This window comes from Cataglyphis hispanica, chromosome 8 (genome assembly GCF_021464435.1).
Source record: "Cataglyphis hispanica isolate Lineage 1 chromosome 8, ULB_Chis1_1.0, whole genome shotgun sequence".
Taxonomy (NCBI): Eukaryota; Metazoa; Arthropoda; class Insecta; order Hymenoptera; family Formicidae; genus Cataglyphis; species Cataglyphis hispanica.
This window is the reverse complement of record NC_065961.1, coordinates 5695281-5717438: the sequence shown is the minus strand read 5'-3', so window position 1 is coordinate 5717438 and position 22158 is coordinate 5695281. Positions and strand designations below refer to the sequence as shown.

Genomic DNA, 22158 nt, shown 5'->3' with positions numbered 1-22158 from the left:
TTTAAAGAAAGCTTCTATTTTTTCTAGATTTGTCAGATAAAATCATCGGATAAATTTGAAAGCAACACATTATTGATATTACAAATTTGATTTAATTAAACGTTACATCTGTTATAAACATATATAATCTAAAATTGTACGTTTACCATAATCGTTATTATCATCGTTGTTGTTCCAATTAGCATAATTGTGATCTTTTGCTCTCGTGCTCCTTTTTTCTTTCTTTTCTTAGTATTAATTGTGTTATCATACACAGGGTGTATCTTAAAATAGAAAACGGTCTTTAAAGACATCATTATATCTATCGAATAAAAAATATGCGATCTATTTTATGAAGCGCATGTTCTTTCTGAATTATAATTATTTTTGGCACGAATATTTTCGTTTAGATCCTTTTTTTAAATTGGAAAAATTAAGGACGCTATAACGCCCGATCTATAAAGAGCGCCTACGTTTTAAAATACATCCTGTGAATTATTATGTTTTCGAATAAAAACGGATAACTTAGCTTAAGATATATATATAGATATAAGAAAGGATATATTTATATATGAAGAGTATTTCTATTTAAAAATTTTGCGCCATTGCGAAATTTGATTAAAGATTAAACGATCTGCTTTCCTCTTAAGATAGGTAAGCTGAATCGATCAATACGAGTATATTATGATATTATTTCGTAAAATAAGTACATATAAATAGATGAGCAAAACTGATTGTCATTATTCGACGTAATTGAGTATTACGTTCGTTTTATGCCGATCTCATTAATATTATTTTGCTTCGACTACACGCAACGAATTCTATATGACGATATAAAGTATACCCAGATGTGACAAAATACGATTAAGCGTTGCGCAAAATCTGCACCAAAATTATGACAAACTTTGCTACAAATCTTGGCTACAATCGTGATTTTTCTACGATTGATTCTGGGTAATAGGATATAGAGAAAAAATGGAACAATTTTTCTTAAGAGTAAAAACGATAATGATTATCACATATATATAAGCGTAGGAAAGAGAGATATGTGTAAAGTAATAAATTAGTAAATAGATGAATATTCGCGCGCGAAATCACATATTTCTCTCGAATACTGATTGATTACGGAAATAATCAATGAAAGATACTATTTTCAGAGATTATTCCTTGAATATAATGCGAATATAATCGTACGAGAAACCTGCGATTATCCGCCGCATTTGAGATTTATCATTATGTTATTAACCTACACTTATTTATAATCAAAATTAGATAAATCTAGTTGAGCAGTAATATTTTAGTGGCCAGAGAGCATCCCATACCTTGATGTGTTTAGGCATTGACGACTCTTCGACTCGATGTATCGGGTTATCGGCAATTGAAAAGTTCGAGCCATACATGCAAAAGCGATCAAGAAAGCAATCAGGATGCTTCTCAGCTGATTGTAATCGATTTGGTCCGCGCTGCTGCTGCTGCTGATGAGCATGGATCGTTTTCCGTACGCTCTTGTAGAAATATGTTTGCACAAATTTAATCCGGAGTCAACTTCTTGAGGTAGCAGTGAATCTCTTGGAAACTCGGCCGGTCCTCCGCGCATTTGCACCAACATCGCAGCATCAATCGGTACAAGTCGTCCGAGCAAAATACTGGCTGCTCGAGGATCCGCGGACATTTCCTTTTACCGCCGCTGTCCAATGAATGATACCATAGGCCACAGTTTTCCAACACTTGTTCCGAAGTCAGATCGGCATAGGGTACATCTTCGCAGTGCGTCAAAACTTCCCAAATTGTCACACCGTACGACCAAACGTCAGATTGACAACTTCGTTTTCCCTTTGCATAGATAGGAAAAATTATTCTTTTGATTGATTTAAATGTTACGAAATTTGTGGATAAGTAGTTAAATATTTAAAAATAAGACTAGTTACTTTAATTATAAGACAATTACCGATAAGACCGCTTCCCACGCCATCCAACGTAATGGTATCTTTGCATAACACTCATCAACGTAATATTCATTCTCGTATTTACTGCAATACATGGCTTGGTCGGACACTTTAATCAGCAAATCTTTACAGACGATGCAATTCCTGCGACGCAAAGCACGAATACACATGCAACACATGTATGTTTATTATGAAATATTATATAATGAATATATTGTTACCTGGCTGCCAAATCACAATGCGGTACGTTCAAACTCTCGAGATACTTCATACCAGAAGCGATTTGCGTGATGAGATTTAATGAGCACTCGTAACTACAGAATTCGTTATCGTAAGAGTCTGACAGAAAAAAATAGATTCGAAATCTCCAATCAAGTTATCATGCAGTCTTACCTTGTCGGCACGTTGCGGTCATGATTTTTTAGAAAACTGGACAGATCCCCAAGTTCTCCGTATTCGAAAATGGCACTAAAAGGCTCTTCTTCAACGATCGCAATTATCCTGGCGATATTAATGTCGCGAATTTCAGCCAGAATGCGCATGTCGTTCATAAAATCCTCTCTAATTCAATTTTCGTTCAAATTAAAACTTTGTAGAAGTCCATTAAATAAAATAACATTGTTTTACCTTAAAGCGTCGACGACACCGCGCCATAAAGACCGGACTATCACTACTTGACGGTTTTGAAGGATACCTAAATCCGGATTTTGTATGCCTTTCGCTTCGCATAAGTGAACCTAAGCAAATTTATATATATATATATATATATATATATATATATATATATATATATATATTTGTTACAAATTTTTAAAAAGTTAATGACAAAAATTTAATAAAATATTTTTAAAAAATATTTTTAAAAATGCCCTCAAACGTTTCTTATATGTATATACAATGCTTTTGGAAATTTTGTGTGTGCATATTGCTCGTTGAAAAATAAATACATACACAGATAAAACTTACCAAACCAAAGTTTCCTTCGCCGAGTTTATCGAGGATTCTTAATCTATGTCGAGAGATACGTGGTACATCGTAAGTTCCGCGTTTGTACGATACGACCGAATCCCGAATGAGTAGCGGTGTGAAAAAACTCACGGTTGGATGCTGATCGCGTCTCTTTATCTACAACATACCGTAACACTGTATCGAGTATTGTATTAACAATCATAAAATTGTTTAAAACACCGTTATACTCGAACATGCCGTGAGCATATTCTTACCGTCAAAATGTCTGTAGCCGCGTAATAACTCTCGTATATCCTCTGATTGATTTTTCCCGTTTGCGAAGAATTCGGTTTTATTGTTGGAATTATGCATTCTATTCGCGTTTCATCGTTAAAATTTTCGTTGTTTTTAGTATCTAAAACACATATAGATTGATGATAATGTTACGTAGAAGGTAATATCTAAAACATGCATAAAAGAAATACGACTCGAGTAAATATGAACATTAATTATTCGATAATTATATATCTTGTAATTACAATTTGATTGATTTTACTAATTAATGTATTTATATTAACGGATATGAAATTAATCATGAATAAATTAAATTCTATTAAGAAAAACCCGAGAGGAAAATTAAAATAAATATAAATTATAGAGTGACAAAGACGCGAAAATCAAATAAATTATTAATATTCTGATAATTATAGGATAATCATTACGTCGCAATTATATATACATTTTGTTATCTTTTAGTTGAAATATAAAATATATATAGACTGTCTATTTCTCTCTCTCTTTTTCTCTATACACAATTGGATACGATCAATACTAGAGTTAATTATTAATATCATTATCATTAATATACATACCAAACTGTTCAGTTTTATAATTGGATTTTCCTTCACATTTCATATATTGCTCCGAAGGTATTTTATCAATTTTCTCGTAAGTGCTACGCTGTCCGTTCGTACCAACATCACTGAATTTATAATCATTGTTCGAGGCAATCTTGCTTTTCAATGATAATCTCGATTGCGATAGATTGTTGACCACGATCGGTGTGGGTAATTTGATATCCTTCGTATTGATCGTAATACCCGATGCCGGTGAACCGCATAATAACGCAGTATGTTTTTGCAGTAGAGCCACTTTGTTACGACCCCTTTGTTTCATCAAGAAGATCGTGCAACTCGAGAGAAAGACTATTACAGTTAACGCTGCGCTGATCAATCCAATGTACGTTGATGAATTGTTTACGGGAAAAGCGTCCGGCGTCAGATTTGACTCGTTTAACACTGATGTTGTTTCATTCGATTCAGTTATTTCTGTTACTGTATGTCCGTGCAGAATATTAATTCCTCTCTCATCGGCAGTTCTAATTTTATTCTCTATTTGAGTCTCGTCGTTTTCGTCCTTATTTTGTTTGTCTTCCATCTGCTTTATTTTCACGACCTGATCCTCATTGATCATTTGAGATATGCTCTCATTATTGTTCGAATATATCCATAATAACCGTTCTAATGCTTTGTCAGTGATGTTCTTTGCGTCTGGAACTAGATTACACACACAAGATGATATTTAGATAATTATTTTAAATTTTTACGAATATATCTAATAATGAAACTAGAAAGATTACCTGTCTCGAATGTGATCTCGCTCAGCAATAACCATTTCGATCTAAGTTTTAATTCTATTTTGACAAATTTGCCGATTCTTGATTGCAAGGGAATAGATATCGAGATTCCGTTTCTGCTTTTGCCATCTTTCTCATTGCTACTATTGGGAATAGTGCTCGTCTTAGAATCATTAAATGTTTGAAACATTTCCGGTGTCGCGTGATAATCCTTGCCATCCGATGAAAACCAAAAATTTGCCATCGAGAACATCTACAAATATTCTTGATTAAAATAAGTTATAATAAGTTTGTTAATAAAACTTATTTCTCGAGTAATCGCACCTCGATATTTAGATTAGGTAAATCGGCCACGTGAATCGTACAGTTTTTAAACTTCTGAAAAAGTCGGAACTCAAAAAACAATTCTACATTGTCGCGACCGTGCCATCCGACCCAGTTGGTTATTCTATCGGATTCGAGGATCTCAATTTCGCTGCCGACTATGCCATCTGTTAATTGTCCTAATCCGTTCAACATTAAATTCTCAATCTCGGTGCCATCGTACGACGTATCCTCGACATTACATCCATTAGGTCCAATTTTATCAGCTTTAGGCATAGCATAACTAGCGATGTTTTCTGCATAAACAATAAAGAGCATTCTTTCATTATATCTTCGCGTGTGTATCCTAAAGATTGGATTTTTCTCTCTTCGTTTTTAAACTACTAACTATATATCTTTTTAGATATATTATCTGTAACATCTTCAAATTTCATAACTTTATTATTTTTTTCACACAATTTTAATAAAATATAAAAGAGAGACAAAAAAATATACTAGATTTACATTAAAATATTATACACTCGCGAGGATAGATGCGTATGTAAATGCGAGTATAGAGATAAATGCAAGATTAAAATAATCGCATATTTACGGTTCCAGATGCAGCCGTAAATCTCGACGCGCATACACACAGTGCGCGGATGTTGACTGTAAGGAACAAATCTCACTCGACTCGCAACAAACGGTAGATCCAATTTCTGTTTCTCAACTAGATATGTATTGCTATTACCACGCAGGATCTGTGTAATATAATTCGAGATCTTAATTAAATCGATCCTTATCAATTATTTCGATAGAAGTTGGGCACTCACGCATACCTTGTTCCCTCTCAAATCTTTATACTGATGCCATCTTTCGTGTCGCCAATATTCCAGAAAAAACGCCTCAGCATATTCCTGACCCTGACCGTTACCAAATCTGCCTTGAGTCTCGGTCCATGTGATAAGATGATCTCTCGTCAAATCAATTTCCAGATATTCGCGTATAGCGCTACTGATTTGAGCTTTCGGACACCAAGCACCACCGTTTTTCTCTTGCCGTATTCTATAAGTATTTATAAATTATCAATTAATTTGCACATGTAATTAAAATTAAATCGATATTATCGTGTTTTCTATACCTTGCATTTTGGGGACCTACGGATTTCATCTCATAACTGGATGACGCCGTGATTGCTTCATCCGGGATTCTTCCTTCTTCCATGCCAAGGGGAAGAATGCATTTTTCTAAAATTATCATTGTTATTATATTTTTAATATTTTATATTCAAGAATATATGTGATTGTTTTCGTAAATACAAAATGTAAAAATAAAATAAATATAAATAAACAAGTAAATATAAAATATGTATATGTTTATTACTTATTTTTTCACTTAGAATTTTACATGTTTTATTATTTACCATTATTATTATTATTATTATATTATTATTATTATTGTAATTATTAATATTATTAATTATTTATTATTTGGCTTATATATTACAATTAATCTCAAATAAATAAGTAACAAAAGAGTAAAAATATTTTTATTACTTAATTCTTATAACATTTTTAAAAATTAATTGGAAAAAGTTAATTATTTTGTTAAAAGATATCATGTAGATCTCGCAAATGCAGCTTATAAAATATGTATTAAAAACAGGTCATTATACAAAAGAAATATTAATAATGGAACAATAAAATGATAAACTAACAAGCAATGCTTACCGAGAACATTTCCGAGAAATCCTTTTATACACCAGGTAAACAGCATTAAAATTTGTATCAAAAGACGTACTGGCTCCATGATATGTTACGATAGCGCAGCGCGTATCGACAGCCCGAACGCATTTACAAATCATAATATAACTCGAAGAAAACTCTCATCGCGTTCTCTTCCGCAAATATCACGCGGGAAAAAATACAAAAAAAAAGGAAAATATAATGATTAATGAAATGACAATGTTCACGAGGGTAATGCAGCTTTTCGTTCACACAGGGTGGGGATGTTGATATTCGGCGTAGCTTGGCCCGGCTGTTGTCTCTGCGCAACAAGTATGGAACGATCAATATGCGTTATTTCGCGGGTGGGCGAAATTCCGTGTATTTCGCTAATCTTCTTTTTTTTTCTCTCCTAAACAAGTGAGAGCGTTCGCTCTCGATTCTTCCAGGAGTAAGATTGAATTTCATGCACGCTCATCGAGATTTTTAAGACTCTAATCCCGCGCATATTTTCAATATTCTTACCGTTCGAAAGAGAAATCGGCGATCCTTGGAAGCTGGTCTCATAATTTAAATGAAACACGTGCGTCGCGTTAATAATAATTTTCCTTTCAATCTTCGAGTTTAATACTTTAACAGTTTTGCTCGTTTTTCATTTTTACGTTCCTCTATCATATATGCAAAACGATATTTTTACGATTCCAATGGCCATGCACACTTTCGCAATATCCGCGCAAACAAAAGGCAATTCGCGGCATTACTCGCTATAGCCACTACAATATCGCGGAAGGAAGGACCTTATATGGGGATGATGTGTGATAATGCCAAGGGGTGTGACGTTTCGATAGCCAATGGCGATAGCAGCGGCATTTCACTGCGCAAAATCATAAAACTCCTGATAATTAAGATACTTTTTCGCAATATGGATATCGAAAAAGCCTTTTAATGAACTTTAAATATAAATATTAATTTTTTTTCAAATATAAGATATTATTAATTTATATATATATATATATATATATATATATATATATATATATATATATATATATGTATAAAACTTCATTTATTCATTAATAGAATGTATATATGTATACATAATATATAGATAATTGATTGCCAAAAGTATGGAATATGAAATAAAATATATTTTCTTGCAAGATGTGGTATATGTTTAAATATATTAATTTCAATAATATGAGATTAAGTAGAAGTGGAAAAAATTGCAAATTAAAAAAGGTACCTTAAAAGAAGATCATTTAAATATTTAAGTATTTTTTATTAGTACATCTGTAATATTTCTCAGGACTCTACCCTGTTTACTTATATTCTCTTGCTTCTGTAAAATAACGCCGTTTTCTGTACAATTGGTAGTAGTTGTTTGCGGGTTACCTTTACATTTCCTTGCTTATACAAACAGAGCTTATATTTCTCATCTTGAATTTCTTTGATCAATTCTAGATCTAGGCATGGTTGAGTAGAAGAAATTAATGCTTCGATTATCTATAAATAAACACAATCAAATCAGATATAAAGGATATATGCTGAGGTAAAATTTCACAGAACAGCATTGCATCAAACACTCACGTTATTCGCTAATTGATTAGACAATGTCGAAAAAATTGCAATATCCCTGCATACATGTTCACTGCTCACATTTTGGCCTATGAGAATAATGACATCGCAATTTCTATCATTACCAAATTTGTCAATTGTTTCTTTTGCGTTTTCTCGCATGAGGAAGTTCTAAAATTGGTTATAAAATATATTCATAAAATTAATGTTATAATTTTTTCTAACTAGTAATAAAAATTCTAAATAACACACCTCTACTAAAAGAGAGAATCCTACAAGAGGTATACCATTGGTTATTTTTAGATCTTTAATCATAAGTTCTTCAAGACTTAATTCACTAATATCTGTTTTTGCATTCATAATTTTGTTAAATGTTTCAGTTCTAGTGAGTGTAAGTCCACCGAGTTGCTCAAGAGTATTTAATATATCAATATCAGTAGCAGTTGCCCGACCAGCTTCAACTGACATATTATAGGTGTCAATTAATATTGGACCTGGATAAGATTATAATATTATAATCATTAATAGCAATTTTGTAAAATAATGCTTACCTCGTAAAAGACTTGCAAGCTGTGCATCCAAAATCTCAGCATTCTTTTGTAGAATATTACGTGCAACAAGGGTGGCACAGCTTCCAGCAGTTTCTATGTTTAACAATACATTGGGCCATGACCAGGCTGGGTCCAATGGTCGATGATCAATAATTGCTATAACTGAAGATTTCAATGCAACATCTTCATTCGCAAGAGTATGATGGTCTACTAAAATCAACTCCAGTTTCTTGTCAGCATCATTCTGTACATTTTGCAAATTGATCTGATCTCTGTCGAGAGCATACTCGAGTAACACAAAGAGATATCACAATACTTTTTAGAATCCTAAGACTCACCTAAATGTTATCAAATTTAAAGGAATATTATGAGATTTTAAACTGTAAACTACTTCAGTCTTAATGCGAAATTCCTTTTCTGGGATATTCATGACTGGTATTACAGCAAGATTGCACTGTCCTTGCTTTTTGGCATCAACATATTCTAACAATCCTTGGACCAGAGCACATACAGCAGAATCCAAATCACATGTTTGATTTCCCAAGACGACTCGAATTGTATGGTATAACGATAATTGCGACTAAAAAACACAATAGATAAAGTAAGCTAGATAAAATGACCTGAAAATGCATGCATAGTATAATCAATATTAAAATTTTACCAAAGCAGTTTTTGACGCGTTAAGAAAAGATTCCATAGCTCCTTGCGATTGCATTGTATTAGATTTTTTTTTTCTTTTATAAATATCTTTATATTTGTGAACATACAAAACTACTTTTTATTATTTTAGTTTGAAGATTATAAGTTTTTTCTTTTATTATTATTACATTTTTATTATTCATCACACGCACATTGATGCACATATGCAATCAGTATTTAAGCATTGAGAGGGGGAGAGGGGATTTGGAGAGAAGATAAATCTTTTAGAATGCGTTCAAAAATCTTATCCATAAAATAAAATAACTTTAATTGACCAATCAAGGGCCAATTTCACCACCTTCGGTTAAGTTAACCGACGGTTAAAATCAGCAGGGTGGCAACTGAAAATAGAGGTGAAGGAAAACCAAGTATTCTTATCATTTCAGTTGTCACCCTGCTGATTTTAACCATCGGTTAACTTAACCGAAGGTGGTGAAATTGGCCCCAAGACAAAAGAAGGAAAGATTTCTTTGTTCTAATTGGTCAATTCAATGATATTCTACCCTACGAGTAAAATTTTGAACGTAGCACTACATTTTTCTTCTTTCTAACCTGGAATATATAGATTTATAGACAAATGTCATTTTGAATACAGAAAATGTAAGAAAGCGCAGCAAGTAAAAAGATTGAATAATTTTGCTTCTCTTTGATATTATTATAAACGCAAGATTATTATATAATTAATTAAACGAGATACATATAATTAAAGAAATACATATAGAAGAGGCGCCCGAGTAGCAGCGTCATTCAAATGGCACAATCTTTTAAAATCTATCTTTTGAACTTTTTCAAAACTGTATCAAAGGTATGTCTTTTTTATAGATTGAATGTCGCTTCATTATTTTAATTATTTTCATCATTAACGAAATGATTTAGATATCTTTTTGAAATTATATATGTGATTAGTATAATATAATCTGCACACATAATCATACATTATTATGTAATTTTTTATTATAACAATGTTAGAATGATTCGGATATATACTTTGAATTTGAGAAGCGCTTGTTTTCTTTTTGTATTTTTAAGTAATATAATAACAGGATTATTTAATTGCAAGGAGATATTTGTGTGTTTCAGATTGGAAATATACAAATATTCAGATCTGTTCATACCTATAATAATAATTATATGTTTGGCAAATATGCTATAGTCCGACCATGGTTGGTTTCTAAAAAGGTAATTGTACCTGCATATATACCTCAGCCATCCTATAGCAAATCAAAAATACCTGAAAATGGGCCAATAACGCCTGAGATAAAGGATGAATCTCAAATAGAATGTATGAGGCAAAGTTGTAAACTTGCCAGTCATATCCTACATCAAGTTGATACATTAATTAAGGTGAATTATCTCTTAAATAAATATATTACACATAAATCATAGTCCACAGATTCATATTATCACAAAAAATAAAAAAAATCATAAACTTCAAATTAGTCAAAGAAAAATTTCATTAGATGAAAAGAGATAATATATTTTACATAGAAAATATCTGAAAGATATACACACAAATAAATGTAAAAATAATTTAAAATAAGAATTATCTTTTTGTCAAATTCATTACTGTCATATATACATTCATATATTACATATAATAAGTATAAATGTAAGATGAAACTAATGTACATTAGCCAGGTATTACGACTGATTTTCTTGACAAACAAGTACATGATATGATCATTGGTAATGGAGCTTATCCCAGTCCACTCAATTATCATGGTTTTCCTAAATCTATATGTACAAGTGTCAACAATGTTGCTTGCCATGGTATTCCAGATAGTAGACCTTTACAAGATGGTGATATACTCAATGTTGATATAACAGTGAGTAGTTTCATCAATTATGTCAAAATGATCTATAAAATATTTCTTTAATAATCCAAAAATGTTAAAAGTAATTTTAAAAAAGTCTGTTTAAATTTTTGTTTAAATAGGTATATCTTAATGGTTATCATGGTGACTGCTCGGCCATGTTTCAAGTAGGTGAAGTCGATTCAGAAGGCAAACGATTGATAACAGTCACAGAATTATGCTTAAATTCAGCCATTGAAATATGCAAACCTAATCAACATTTCTGCACTATTGGTAATAATTTCATGTACATATATCTGATTAAAAATCTTTGTTCTTAAATTGCCGTTAATATTTAATATATATATATATATATATATATTATTATTAATTTTTAACACTGTATAATTTTTTCATTTCTAGGTAATGTAATAGAAGATATAGCAAATGAACATAATTTTAATGTGATACCTGCATTTGTTGGCCATGGTATTGGAACTTATTTTCATGGTGCCCCAGACATATTTCATTTTGGTACAAAAAAAATTTTGTCATTACTAATATTAATATGTGTTAACATATGATTGGACGATTGAAGAATTCTTATTTTTTTTTTTTACTCTTGGATATATTAATTTTAATTAAATCCATTAATGCTATTAATGCTACACATTGTAGAGACATATATTGAGATAAGACATCTATTATCAATTTACAGCAAATGATTATTCTGGAAAAATGAAAGCAGGGATGACATTTACTATTGAACCAGTTTTGAGTCAAGGAATGACGCAATTCGAGATTTTGGAAGATGGATGGACAGCTTGCACTGTTGACAATTCTAGAACAGCTCAAATCGAACATACAGTTTTGATAACAGATGATGGATGTGAAATATTAACACTCTAGTCCATAATTATAAATGTTACTGTTTCTATATATGTAATATATATTAAATTATTTTTTTATATATATTTTTTATGTAAATCATAATTGATTTACATTTAAAATAGCTTACTAGTATTATCCAGCTAAATGTTTTTCTATGCAGAAATAAAAACGATTGTATTTATTATCATAGTAATTATTAATATGATTTTTATTATAACTTTATTCAGATGTATATGTAACGAGAGTTATATATTCGCATATCAATGAAAAAACCAATTAAAAGAGGAGACTTTACCTTATAAGCTTTATTATAATTTATATAAAGAAAAAAAAAATTAGTTTTATAAGATTGCAGGTCCCCAATAGCTATCTAAAGTTATCGGTCCTTGTATTTCAACACCTTCTTTTGTGACAATACCAAGATGATACTATAAAAAAATGAATCAATTCATGAATGACAATCAAAGATTATTGATTACACGTATACAAATTTCTATACTTTACCTTTGGGAAAGATCTTGCATCTCTGTAAAAGAGAACTTGCATTACTTTGTACATAAGTTCAATAGCTTCCTCTTTGTTCATTTCACTGTTTTCCTCATAAGCTTTTCTTAGTATAGGCGATGCCATATAAGCACCATATCCAGTTGCAATCACTGGATCACTGTAAGCTGTCCCAAGCTTGTCGACAGTTCCCAAAAATCTGGAAGAATAAAACCGCGCGATTTGTAATTATTTGAATAACTTAAATATATTTGAAAAGTTAAGAAAACATGGAACTTACGGTTTTCCATCATCTAAGCCAGCAATCACAAAATTATTCCAAAATGGATCAAAATTCGATCGTCTATTGTACAAGACACGTGTTAGCCAACAATGCAGTGCTTTTGGTTTCAAACTAAACCCATCATCCAAACATTTTTCCTCAAGACTAAAACAAAAAATTAATATAAAAAAATGCTTCTTTAGAAGTCATTCAAGAAATTTTATATTTTTATATCATATAATGTTTTTAATTTATTCTTAATGTGAGCATACATATATCTAAAAATCTGCTATTTCAATCTTATATTGATTAAAAGAAACTCACACTTTTCTTTCCACATAGCTCTTGACACATTGGAAATCTGCATAATCTCCAGATGCACCGAGAATAATATTATCATTAACTTTCATAACACGTTGGAGATTTCTATAACGAGCAAGGGAACCATAAGATCCTAAGATGTCGGCCGCTATGATAACTCCGTCTTTAAATTTTATACCAATAACGGACGTGCCAGTCGTTATAGGAGATCTGCAAAAAAATTAAATGTAAGTTAAAAAATTTCCTGATCTTTCATTATATTGTGTTTTATAAATATATTGAGCTCAATGCAATTAATAATTTTAATTTAATTAATGCAATAATAATGCAATTAATTTAATTTTATTGATTTGCTTCCTATGCGAGACAAGATGACATGCGAGTTTCGTGAATAGGTTATGGTGTACAGATACATTTAAACAAACAAAATATTTATGAATTATAATCGCATAAAACGTACTGTGATTTTTGAAATCCACCAGTACCATATTGGTTGCCTGGAAAATGATAAAATGCGCCAGGCGATGGTCCATTGTGCCACAGAGGTATTATAACATCCTTACTGGTAAACGCCATTTTTGTTGCTGCTTACTGCTCATGCGTTTATGCGTCATGTTACGTCGATGATTTTGACACTTCGAGAATCGCATTTCGAGAATCGCATTTCGAGAATCGCATTTCGAGAAATCTCGAATCACAGTCAATAAAGAAATCGCGCGCCGCGATGGCAGATTCGGAATCACTATGCATTTTTCGCGATTGTTACCAAAAACTTCGTGAAAAATTATCGTGAATGTGTTCTAAAGTGTCAGAAATTATATGCTATCAAATTATTATATGCTATAAATTTCAATATCGATAATTTGCCTTTAAAGAAGTATCCGGAACTAGTTGAGGTTGAAAACGTTTTCTCACTCATATTTCAAATTGATATTTTCTCCTCGAAGTGCATCGAAAATGATTATCGATAGGTATGTTACATTGATATCTTTTTACAATTAGTTGTATCGAAATTATACATACACTCGTAATATTTGAATTGCGATATTTAAAGATTAAGATTTTTTGATTTTGCGGCAGTTTACGGCGTAACTCATTTTCTTTCTCAAAGCTTTCAGACTACAATTAATAGAATCATTAAAATAGACAGTTTATTAAAATCATTATTATAATCTTGCTTATATATTCTTTTGTTAACATTATATATTTAATGTATATATTATTTCAAGTATATCAATATATTTTACATCAAAAGGCAAGTACAATTTCTTTTTATTTGTGTATATTTGATTATTACATAATTTTATTCAATTTAAATATATTTTTAATTTAATTCTATTTTGACATGTTTTTGTTACTGAAAATTGGAAATATATGTGTATTTATGTGTGAACAAATATTATTATAAAAGTATTTTAAAGAAACAAACCACTATATTTTCAACAAGTGTGAAGAAGTTTGATAACAATTTATAAAAGGTCACACTTTATCAATTTTACCTCACCATTTAAGTATGTAAGGGAAATTGTTCTGACAACTAAATATGATATATTGTCGATATTTCTTTTTAATTATGTATCTAAATTATTATGATTATAAAATCTACTTTATCTACATAATTATCTTGAAATTTTTAAATTCTGTATATTTATATATCTATAACAATTGAGACTTACATTATCGCCAACAGTCATACCACGTTGTAAAGCACCAGTTCTCGTCCGATCACTGAAGTTAAGCAACGTTGGGCATGGTCAGTACTTAGATGGGTGACCGCTTGGGAACACCATGTACCGTTGGCACTATCTTTTTTTTTTATTAATTTAAATCCTTATCATTATCAATATTCTTTTAAAATATATGTTCAAACTGTTGTAATAATAAAAATCTATTTTTTATAATTGTTTTGAAATTCACAATACAAGCAATGCAATAGTATTGCAACGCTAAGTACATAAAAATATATTTCTAGCCTGACAAGAACTTTACTTATGTACAGGAGCCACGGTCTTATCGACACAAGATTCGGATTAGTATTTATAAAAAGAAATTTAAATTGTTTAGTAATATTGTTTAGTAATATTGTTTAGTAATATCATTAAAACATGTGCAAAAAAAAAATTTTTTTATTAAATGTGATATTTTCTTATTCTAATGTTTTAAAATTGTATTATAATATTATATAATTGTATTATAATAATATTGTATAATTAAATAATTTTTCTAAATTTATTTTTTTTAAATCATCTTTTTATTTAAAGAATAAACTGTAAGAATTAATCTAAATACGTTGGTGAATAAATAACTTATTTACATTCTTAATAATATATATTAGTTTGTTATCAGTCTCGTGACCGCTAATGTTATATTTTGTTTATCTTCTTTCCGTTTCTATTATATTTAAGAGGACAGTCCTCATCGAAACATTATGTGATTATTCATATTTGTAATCTATTAAAAAAACTTGTGCTTTTGACATTAATAATAGTTAATAATAATTATATATTATAATAATATATTATAATAATTATACGCCGTTTTGCGATGTAAGTTTGAATTACATATATATATATATATATATATATATATATATATATATATATATACATATTTATATTTATATTTTTAGAAATATGTTTGCGTTTGTTCGCTTTAGCATGTGCATTCAGTATCTTATATATTATTAATTATATTATTAACAATTTTATCTTAATACTGTACATACATAATATGTACACGAAATAATTCAAGAAATCGATTAATTTAGTAACATAATTTTTTAAACAAAAGATATTCCTAAAATTAAAATAAATAATAATCTATAAGTAATATTTCTTTTTATTATCAGATTTGCACGTTAAAATAATTCAATCTTGTTCTTAATATTTATTAGAGTATAAAATTAATATATATATATATATATATATATATATATATATATATATAATATTTTTTTATCTTTAAAAACTAGAAATATGTATTTTGTTAGATGTTTTACTTTGTATATAATTTGTTATCAATTTTTACGCATTTCATAATTATCTAATAACATGGCGTTTACTTTAAATCAAGCGTAATGGGACGAAACATTCCACTCGTCGTTAGAGAAAATAATCTTCTTCGATATGAAGATAATATTATAGCGAACGCTGAAGCAAATATTAATCTTGAAGATGAAGATGATATGGCGAATGATGATGTCTTCAGAGAAGATATTTATTTCGGATTTGAAGGTGATATTGCACTGACCGATTATGCTTTTAAAGGAAATATTTATATCGAAGAGAGAAAAGAAACTATAGCAAATGGTGATGCTAATTATAATTTCCAAGATGAAAATAATATACTGAACAGTAATGAAAAAGAGAAAGATTTCAGAAGAAATAATGGAAATGAAGATGATAGATCGTCTTACATGTTATTTACACCTACCCTCGAATATATAAAAAATGGTACGTAAATAAAATTCATTACTTGATTTACATATGTGATACTTTACGCATCTGTTATTACGTGACGGTGTAGTTCTGTACGACGCATTGCATCAATTATTTGACGAATTCGAAATTGAAATAGTTAGCTGTCCCTGTCTAACCAAACCGCCATACAATTTTGCCGCAGATGGTAAAAAATAAAAATCATTTTTCTTCCGCATTCAAAAGACAATACATTTACATAATATAGTTTACATTTTAACAGGACTATCTGGCAACACGGGGATTTTACAAATGGGTGATATAGATAATTTTTGCCCATTTCCGCGGAAAAATCTCATATTCGACATTCAACATATATTATCAAAGTATTACGATGATATCTTTGTTATTGGATCAGGTTTTGCCGCAAAACCATTTATGCCTTACAACGGACACGTAAGTACTATTAATATATTTTTACATACGAAAAACATATTGGCTTCACGAAAAGAAATAAAATGTCCAAGCAGATTATTCTTTTATTCTTACTATTTTTGTTAATATATTTGTTTTATTTTAATTATCTTAATTTATCATTAATTTTAATATAGATCTTCTATTTATTTTAATTTCACATTTGTCTCTTCTTCTATATTTATTTATATAAACGCGATTTCTGTTATAGCTTATTATAAATGCGATAGTTTCGGCAAATCCCATAAATGTTATTAATAATAGTTGTATAATCACTCATGAGGATGGTGGCTTGAGAAGATCGGAAATTATCGACGATCCCAATCAAATGAAATGCTCTATAATGGGCAACTTCTTTTTCAGTGAAGGTAAACGAGGAATGGTGATCAAAATGCGCCTTAAAGGAAATAAAACCGCTTATGATATTATATTGTTAATACAGAAATGTTTGAATGTTCGTTGTCGGTATCCAATTGGTGAGAAATTATCTATATAAGAATTTAATTAAATCTTTAAATAAATAAATTTTTAATAAGTCTTTAAATAAATAAATCTTTTATATTCAATATTTTAGGTTTAGGTGTCGTAATCGTGATAAACGGGGGTCAAACGATACAATTCATTACACCAGAAAATTATACAGATTATTGGTACGATACATATATGGATTTTTATAGATGGTTAAAGAATTATAAACAAGACTGCATAAATTTAATAGCTGTAGGAGCATTAACTAATTCCTCGTTCAATATTTTTGGACAGAACACTGAGGGAAATGTAAGTTAAATGCACAAACAGGCATTACTTTTTAGATCATTGCTTTTAAATTATCTCTTATTTTTAAATGGTCATCGTCACTAAATTACAAATTCTAGTTTCTGTTTTTGGTTTGCATTTATACATATATGTTAATTAAATTAATATACAGGGTGTTTATAAAATCCTCTTTACCCATATTTTGGAAACAGTTCCAAATTATGAAAAAATTGCGGAATACGTGTTGGATCATGTCATTCTTTTAAGGAAGTTGGAGAAGTCTTTTCAAAAAGATGTTTGAGGGGATCCCATCTCAAAAATTTCAATTGGAACTTTCCATATTATAGTATATGTTTGTTTTAAAGAACACGAAAAGAAAATTTTTGGCGCAAACATGAGGTTGATTCGTTTGCGAGTTATTTAGAATCAAATTTAAAAAAAAAACCAATTTTCAAAGTCATTACTGCTATTTGGAAAACTCTGAAAGAACATTCGAGATGTGAAAGTGTTCGTCTTTTTAAGTCCTTTCTGTAAAAAAGAAGTTCAGATTTGATCTTGATTTTATAAAAAAAAATTTGACATTATCTTGAATTTAAAAGTTTTTTGCGTACTTTTAAAAAAGAACCTTCAATCTCTGGTTTTTTTCTTTTTTAAGCTTTTTCAACAATATATTATAATATGGGTGATATTATTTAAAATTTTTTGAGTTGAAGTTCTCTTGGGGCACCCCCTTGAGGAGACAAATGCCCTCTCTTAAAAAAGTAGCTCCTCGAAATGATCGAATATGTATTCCGCAATTTTTCATAATTTTGAAGTATAGGGGATAGAGAGAGACTTTAGAGACATCCTGTATTACAATATATTTCAAAATTTCATGCTGATTATTTCAATCATTGTAACATTATCAATAATTTCATTTTCAACGCTATTACTCATAACAAAAAATCATATATATACATACATATATTATGAGCTTTATATTTTGCAGCGGCTCTTAGGAAGCCGTTACAGGTTTAACACTTTCTCCAATTATGAAGGAGCCGGAGAGTTTTGTACCGATGTCGCATCTAATGAGACGGAGTACACTGTTTACCTCAATATAGCGCAAGAAATATATTTTTAAATGTGACAAGTATATTTTTATTATTAATATAAAATGGGGTATTTTTTATTAAAGCGTTGTAAAAAATTTACGTGAAATATGTTTTTATAAAGTATTTGTAACGAAGATATTTCACACAAATCTCTGTACAAAGATAATCTCTTTTATCTTAGAACGCAACAAATTGTAACACAGATTAACATATTTTGATACTGACATATTTTGATATTGATTAAATAACGTAATTCAAATGTCTACGTTTCTGTTTTGATTCAATGAAAAATATTAGAGAAGGAAATTAAAAATTAAAAAGTTTGATGATATTTTTCTGTAAACTTTTCTTCTTACTTTTTTTGTAAATGAAACAATTTGTTTGATCTTTTTAACAACAATTATCATAAAAATATGCATACACAAAATATATATATATATATATATATATATATATATATATATATATATATATATTATATATATATATATATGTAGATAAATATGATTGTCTGAATTAGATAGCATAAATAATTATAAAATTATATCTATTAGCAGGACATTAAATTTTAATTTTGTGGAACTATTGTAAATTGTCGATATTATTGTTGTTTCATATTTCCAATTCAAAAAAATGCACACACAAATATTTTCAATTTTGTAATTCACATTTTTATCATAATTTATTATTGATAATGGATTATGACTTCAGGTTTCTCAGAATCAGTCAAGCATTCCAAAATAGTTGGATCAAAATTTTTTTTGTACTTGAATTCTTCAAAGATTTTATCAACGAGTTTATTCCTTGTATCAAAATCTGCTACTTTCAAACCATTACAGTATGTCCACTTCTTCGATCCAGGCAAAAATCTATATTCAGAAGGCAATCTAGAAAAAAATTAAGAACTATTTTTTACAAAATGGAGCGAAGAGTGCGTTCAGTGTTTGATAAATAATTTTTGATAAATTAAAAAAATGATTTATCATACATATGCACAATACAAAAAATATGCCTAAGTACTCTATTTTAAAAGAACTTAATTTGGATAACTTTTAACGTATAAAGATGCAATTTACGACGATATATATCTGATAGGCAGACTAAATATTTGAGCTAAATTTGTTTAGAACCTTAAAATTTTTATTTTGTGTGTTTTTTTCTATGGCATACATTTAAATGGTAGTCTTTCGATATATCCTTTGTTACTGTTTCTGCAGTACTTAGTAGCCTATTCTGTAATTTCCAAATTAAAGTGTCATTACGTAGCTAAAACGTATCGGAAAACAGCTGCACACCGACACTTAATAACATCGTTAAAAGTTACAAAATAGGCTCCTTAGTCTTAATTTAATTTATTAATAATAATGCAATTATTTAATTTTTGGAGACATGTAGGAACTTAAACTTTTTATTTTGATAACAAACGGATATTTCTTCTATATGATTTTTTACGTAAACTGCATAATTCTCACTAGCTTCGATATCGAATCGAAAATGCCAGAGATTTACTTATAATATACGTTGTTCAACGATATATTATATCTTGTTGAATCTCGCCGTTTTCCTTCCAACAAGTATATAGTCACTCGCATATCTCTCGGGCAAACGCAAAATGCGAAAAATGTGGGTTAATACGTCGTCTTCGGCGGCGCACGCTACTCCGGATACATCGAATTCCCTGTTTAAAAGCGCAAACTCCTACGGGAGACAAAGGTAAATTTATTTCCATCCGAACGACCGTGCGAATGTGCAAATCGCCAAATCGCGTGCGACTTACCCCTTGCACTCTCCCCCCCCTCCCCCACCCCTCGCGGATCAGCCACCCTTGATTTCCTGTGCTCAGCCACGCTATGCAGCCTCGACCTTCGTCGTCTGGGAATCGGTCCTCCTTTTCTTTCGTCCGATCAATATTTAAATATCAAATTATACTTATGTTAATAGTTGATTATTATATTTGTCTTAACTTTTAGCATCATCCCTCTTCAAAATAAAAGGGATAGACAGGTGGTCCGAAATATCCTGTACAATGACATGTTTATGAATATTCACTTCGTCACATCAACGATATGTCTTATGAATAGAAAATATTTAAGACGAAATTTTCAAGTTTCAAAAGAGACAATTGCTTCCTCTTTCTTCCTCTATTAGAATAGAGATAAAAAGTTAACTGAATACATTTTAACAGGTGCGATGACAATGTATGTCACGATTGCTCTGTATGTCATATGATTCTGTAAATACTCGACGAAAGAATACAGTATTATTTTTCTTCTAACACGGAATTAATTACAAGCGATTTTTGAGCTTTTAGCTCGAAAGCTACGCTCGAGCTTATTTGGCATCTGTTCAAGTCGCTTTCTACGCGATTGCGTTTTATCCAAGAAAACGTAGAGGATCATCAAGAGCTTTGTATTTGCATATCTCTGCATATCAATGTATGCAAAAAGAAAAAAGGTGCAATTAAAATGCCATATACATCCAAACTATTAAAATATAAAATAATCTCATTTAATAACTTTATAATTTAATTCACGATGTTTATATATTTTTGTATTTTAAGATAATTAAAATAAATCAATATTTCGTAATTGCATGGTGTTATATGTTTTCAAAAGGGTAAATAGATAAAATTGGGTATTTTAATTTTATCAAAAAATCCTGTTATTCGTGGTAACAACTTTTTTCTTTTTTTTAGCAACTGATCTTATTTTCTCATAATTCAAGATCCATTGAAAACTGCTAACGGTCAGTAGAAAGTTCCCAGTTTTACTCTACTTTCTCTCTTGTTGCGCAACAATTAATTTATCGCATATACGAGTGTGTCGGACACACATCTTCAATAAAATATATATTTAAAGAATCCCCGAAATATATATAAAAGTTTTTCGAAAATTCGACTTAGCAATATGATAATCGCGCGGGCCAACAGTCGGCCAAGTAGCTAGCAATATATATTGCTGTCTACCCCTCGTATAGGGATCGATGAAAATGTGGCATTTACATTTCAAATGAGCCTTCTGAAGGAGACCAAAGTTCCTCAGAGTTAGTATGTACGTGCGTGATATGCGGCCTATGGAGAGTTTCTGCGTGCGATTATGTGCAGCACGAATGATGGCTTATCTCGTTAACATGCTATTTTTTTCAAATATTTCTTTTGTAGATAGACAGTGATTAAACGAGAGTTTTTATCAGTGACAGCATGTGTGTATATAACTGCGAGGATAATGAACAAAAATTATGATAAAAACGATCAAAGAGGGATCTTATATTTGGTACTTTTTTCTTT

At 30.0% G+C, this 22158-nt stretch overlaps 5 protein-coding genes and 1 non-coding gene across 11 annotated transcripts; 3 read left to right on the top strand and 3 right to left on the bottom strand.

The window, feature by feature from the left end:
- Window positions 1–10: 10 nt before the first annotated feature.
- LOC126851675 (uncharacterized) lies at window positions 11–7324 on the bottom strand. Of its 3 annotated transcripts, XM_050595865.1 has the most exons (15): window positions 7062–7324; window positions 6543–6858; window positions 5954–6059; window positions 5652–5877; window positions 5426–5573; window positions 4834–5129; window positions 4513–4762; window positions 3746–4429; window positions 3149–3288; window positions 2892–3050; window positions 2553–2662; window positions 2319–2486; window positions 2147–2239; window positions 1928–2069; window positions 11–1812 (listed from the first exon to the last, which is right to left on the bottom strand). In XM_050595865.1, exons 2-15 carry the CDS (start codon window positions 6619–6621, stop codon window positions 1510–1512), a joined length of 2904 nt encoding a protein of 967 aa, XP_050451822.1. In that variant the 5' UTR covers window positions 6622–6858; window positions 7062–7324; the 3' UTR covers window positions 11–1509. The 3 variants fall into 3 exon arrangements, with proteins under 3 accessions (XP_050451822.1, XP_050451823.1, XP_050451824.1); XM_050595866.1 differs by lacking the exon at window positions 7062–7324 and having other exon boundaries at window positions 6543–7050; XM_050595867.1 differs by lacking the exons at window positions 11–1812; window positions 1928–2069; window positions 2147–2239 and having other exon boundaries at window positions 2260–2486.
- Window positions 7325–7794: 470 nt separating this feature from the next.
- LOC126851677 (exopolyphosphatase PRUNE1) lies at window positions 7795–9560 on the bottom strand. The gene is made up of 6 exons (XM_050595870.1): window positions 9324–9560; window positions 9001–9242; window positions 8663–8934; window positions 8364–8605; window positions 8124–8282; window positions 7795–8039 (listed from the first exon to the last, which is right to left on the bottom strand). Exons 1-6 carry the CDS (start codon window positions 9375–9377, stop codon window positions 7860–7862), a joined length of 1149 nt encoding a protein of 382 aa, XP_050451827.1. The 5' UTR covers window positions 9378–9560; the 3' UTR covers window positions 7795–7859.
- Window positions 9561–9920: 360 nt separating this feature from the next.
- Window positions 9921–12198, top strand: LOC126851679 (methionine aminopeptidase 1D, mitochondrial). The gene is made up of 6 exons (XM_050595872.1): window positions 9921–10166; window positions 10442–10705; window positions 10996–11187; window positions 11298–11448; window positions 11578–11688; window positions 11873–12198. Exons 1-6 carry the CDS (start codon window positions 10113–10115, stop codon window positions 12061–12063), a joined length of 963 nt encoding a protein of 320 aa, XP_050451829.1. The 5' UTR covers window positions 9921–10112; the 3' UTR covers window positions 12064–12198.
- Window positions 12199–12335: 137 nt separating this feature from the next.
- On the bottom strand, window positions 12336–13738 carry LOC126851680 (proteasome subunit beta type-4). Its single transcript, XM_050595873.1, has 5 exons — window positions 13593–13738; window positions 13136–13342; window positions 12830–12976; window positions 12550–12748; window positions 12336–12473 (listed from the first exon to the last, which is right to left on the bottom strand). Exons 1-5 carry the CDS (start codon window positions 13706–13708, stop codon window positions 12387–12389), a joined length of 756 nt encoding a protein of 251 aa, XP_050451830.1. The 5' UTR covers window positions 13709–13738; the 3' UTR covers window positions 12336–12386.
- A 1076-nt stretch (window positions 13739–14814) lies between these two features.
- On the top strand, window positions 14815–14934 carry LOC126851820 (5S ribosomal RNA). The gene has a single exon (XR_007687736.1). It is a non-coding gene; the product is annotated as a 5S ribosomal RNA (ribosomal RNA).
- A 597-nt stretch (window positions 14935–15531) lies between these two features.
- Window positions 15532–19170, top strand: LOC126851704 (ester hydrolase C11orf54 homolog). Of its 4 annotated transcripts, none has more exons than XM_050595937.1 (7): window positions 15532–15678; window positions 16205–16584; window positions 16658–16756; window positions 16832–17004; window positions 17234–17498; window positions 17597–17799; window positions 18767–19170. In XM_050595937.1, the coding sequence occupies exons 2-7, from the start codon at window positions 16209–16211 to the stop codon at window positions 18899–18901; spliced, it is 1251 nt and encodes a 416-aa protein (XP_050451894.1). In that variant the 5' UTR covers window positions 15532–15678; window positions 16205–16208; the 3' UTR covers window positions 18902–19170. The 4 variants fall into 4 exon arrangements, with proteins under 4 accessions (XP_050451894.1, XP_050451895.1, XP_050451893.1 ...); XM_050595938.1 differs by having other exon boundaries at window positions 16817–17004; window positions 18777–19170; XM_050595936.1 differs by having other exon boundaries at window positions 16817–17004.
- Window positions 19171–22158: the final 2988 nt, after the last annotated feature.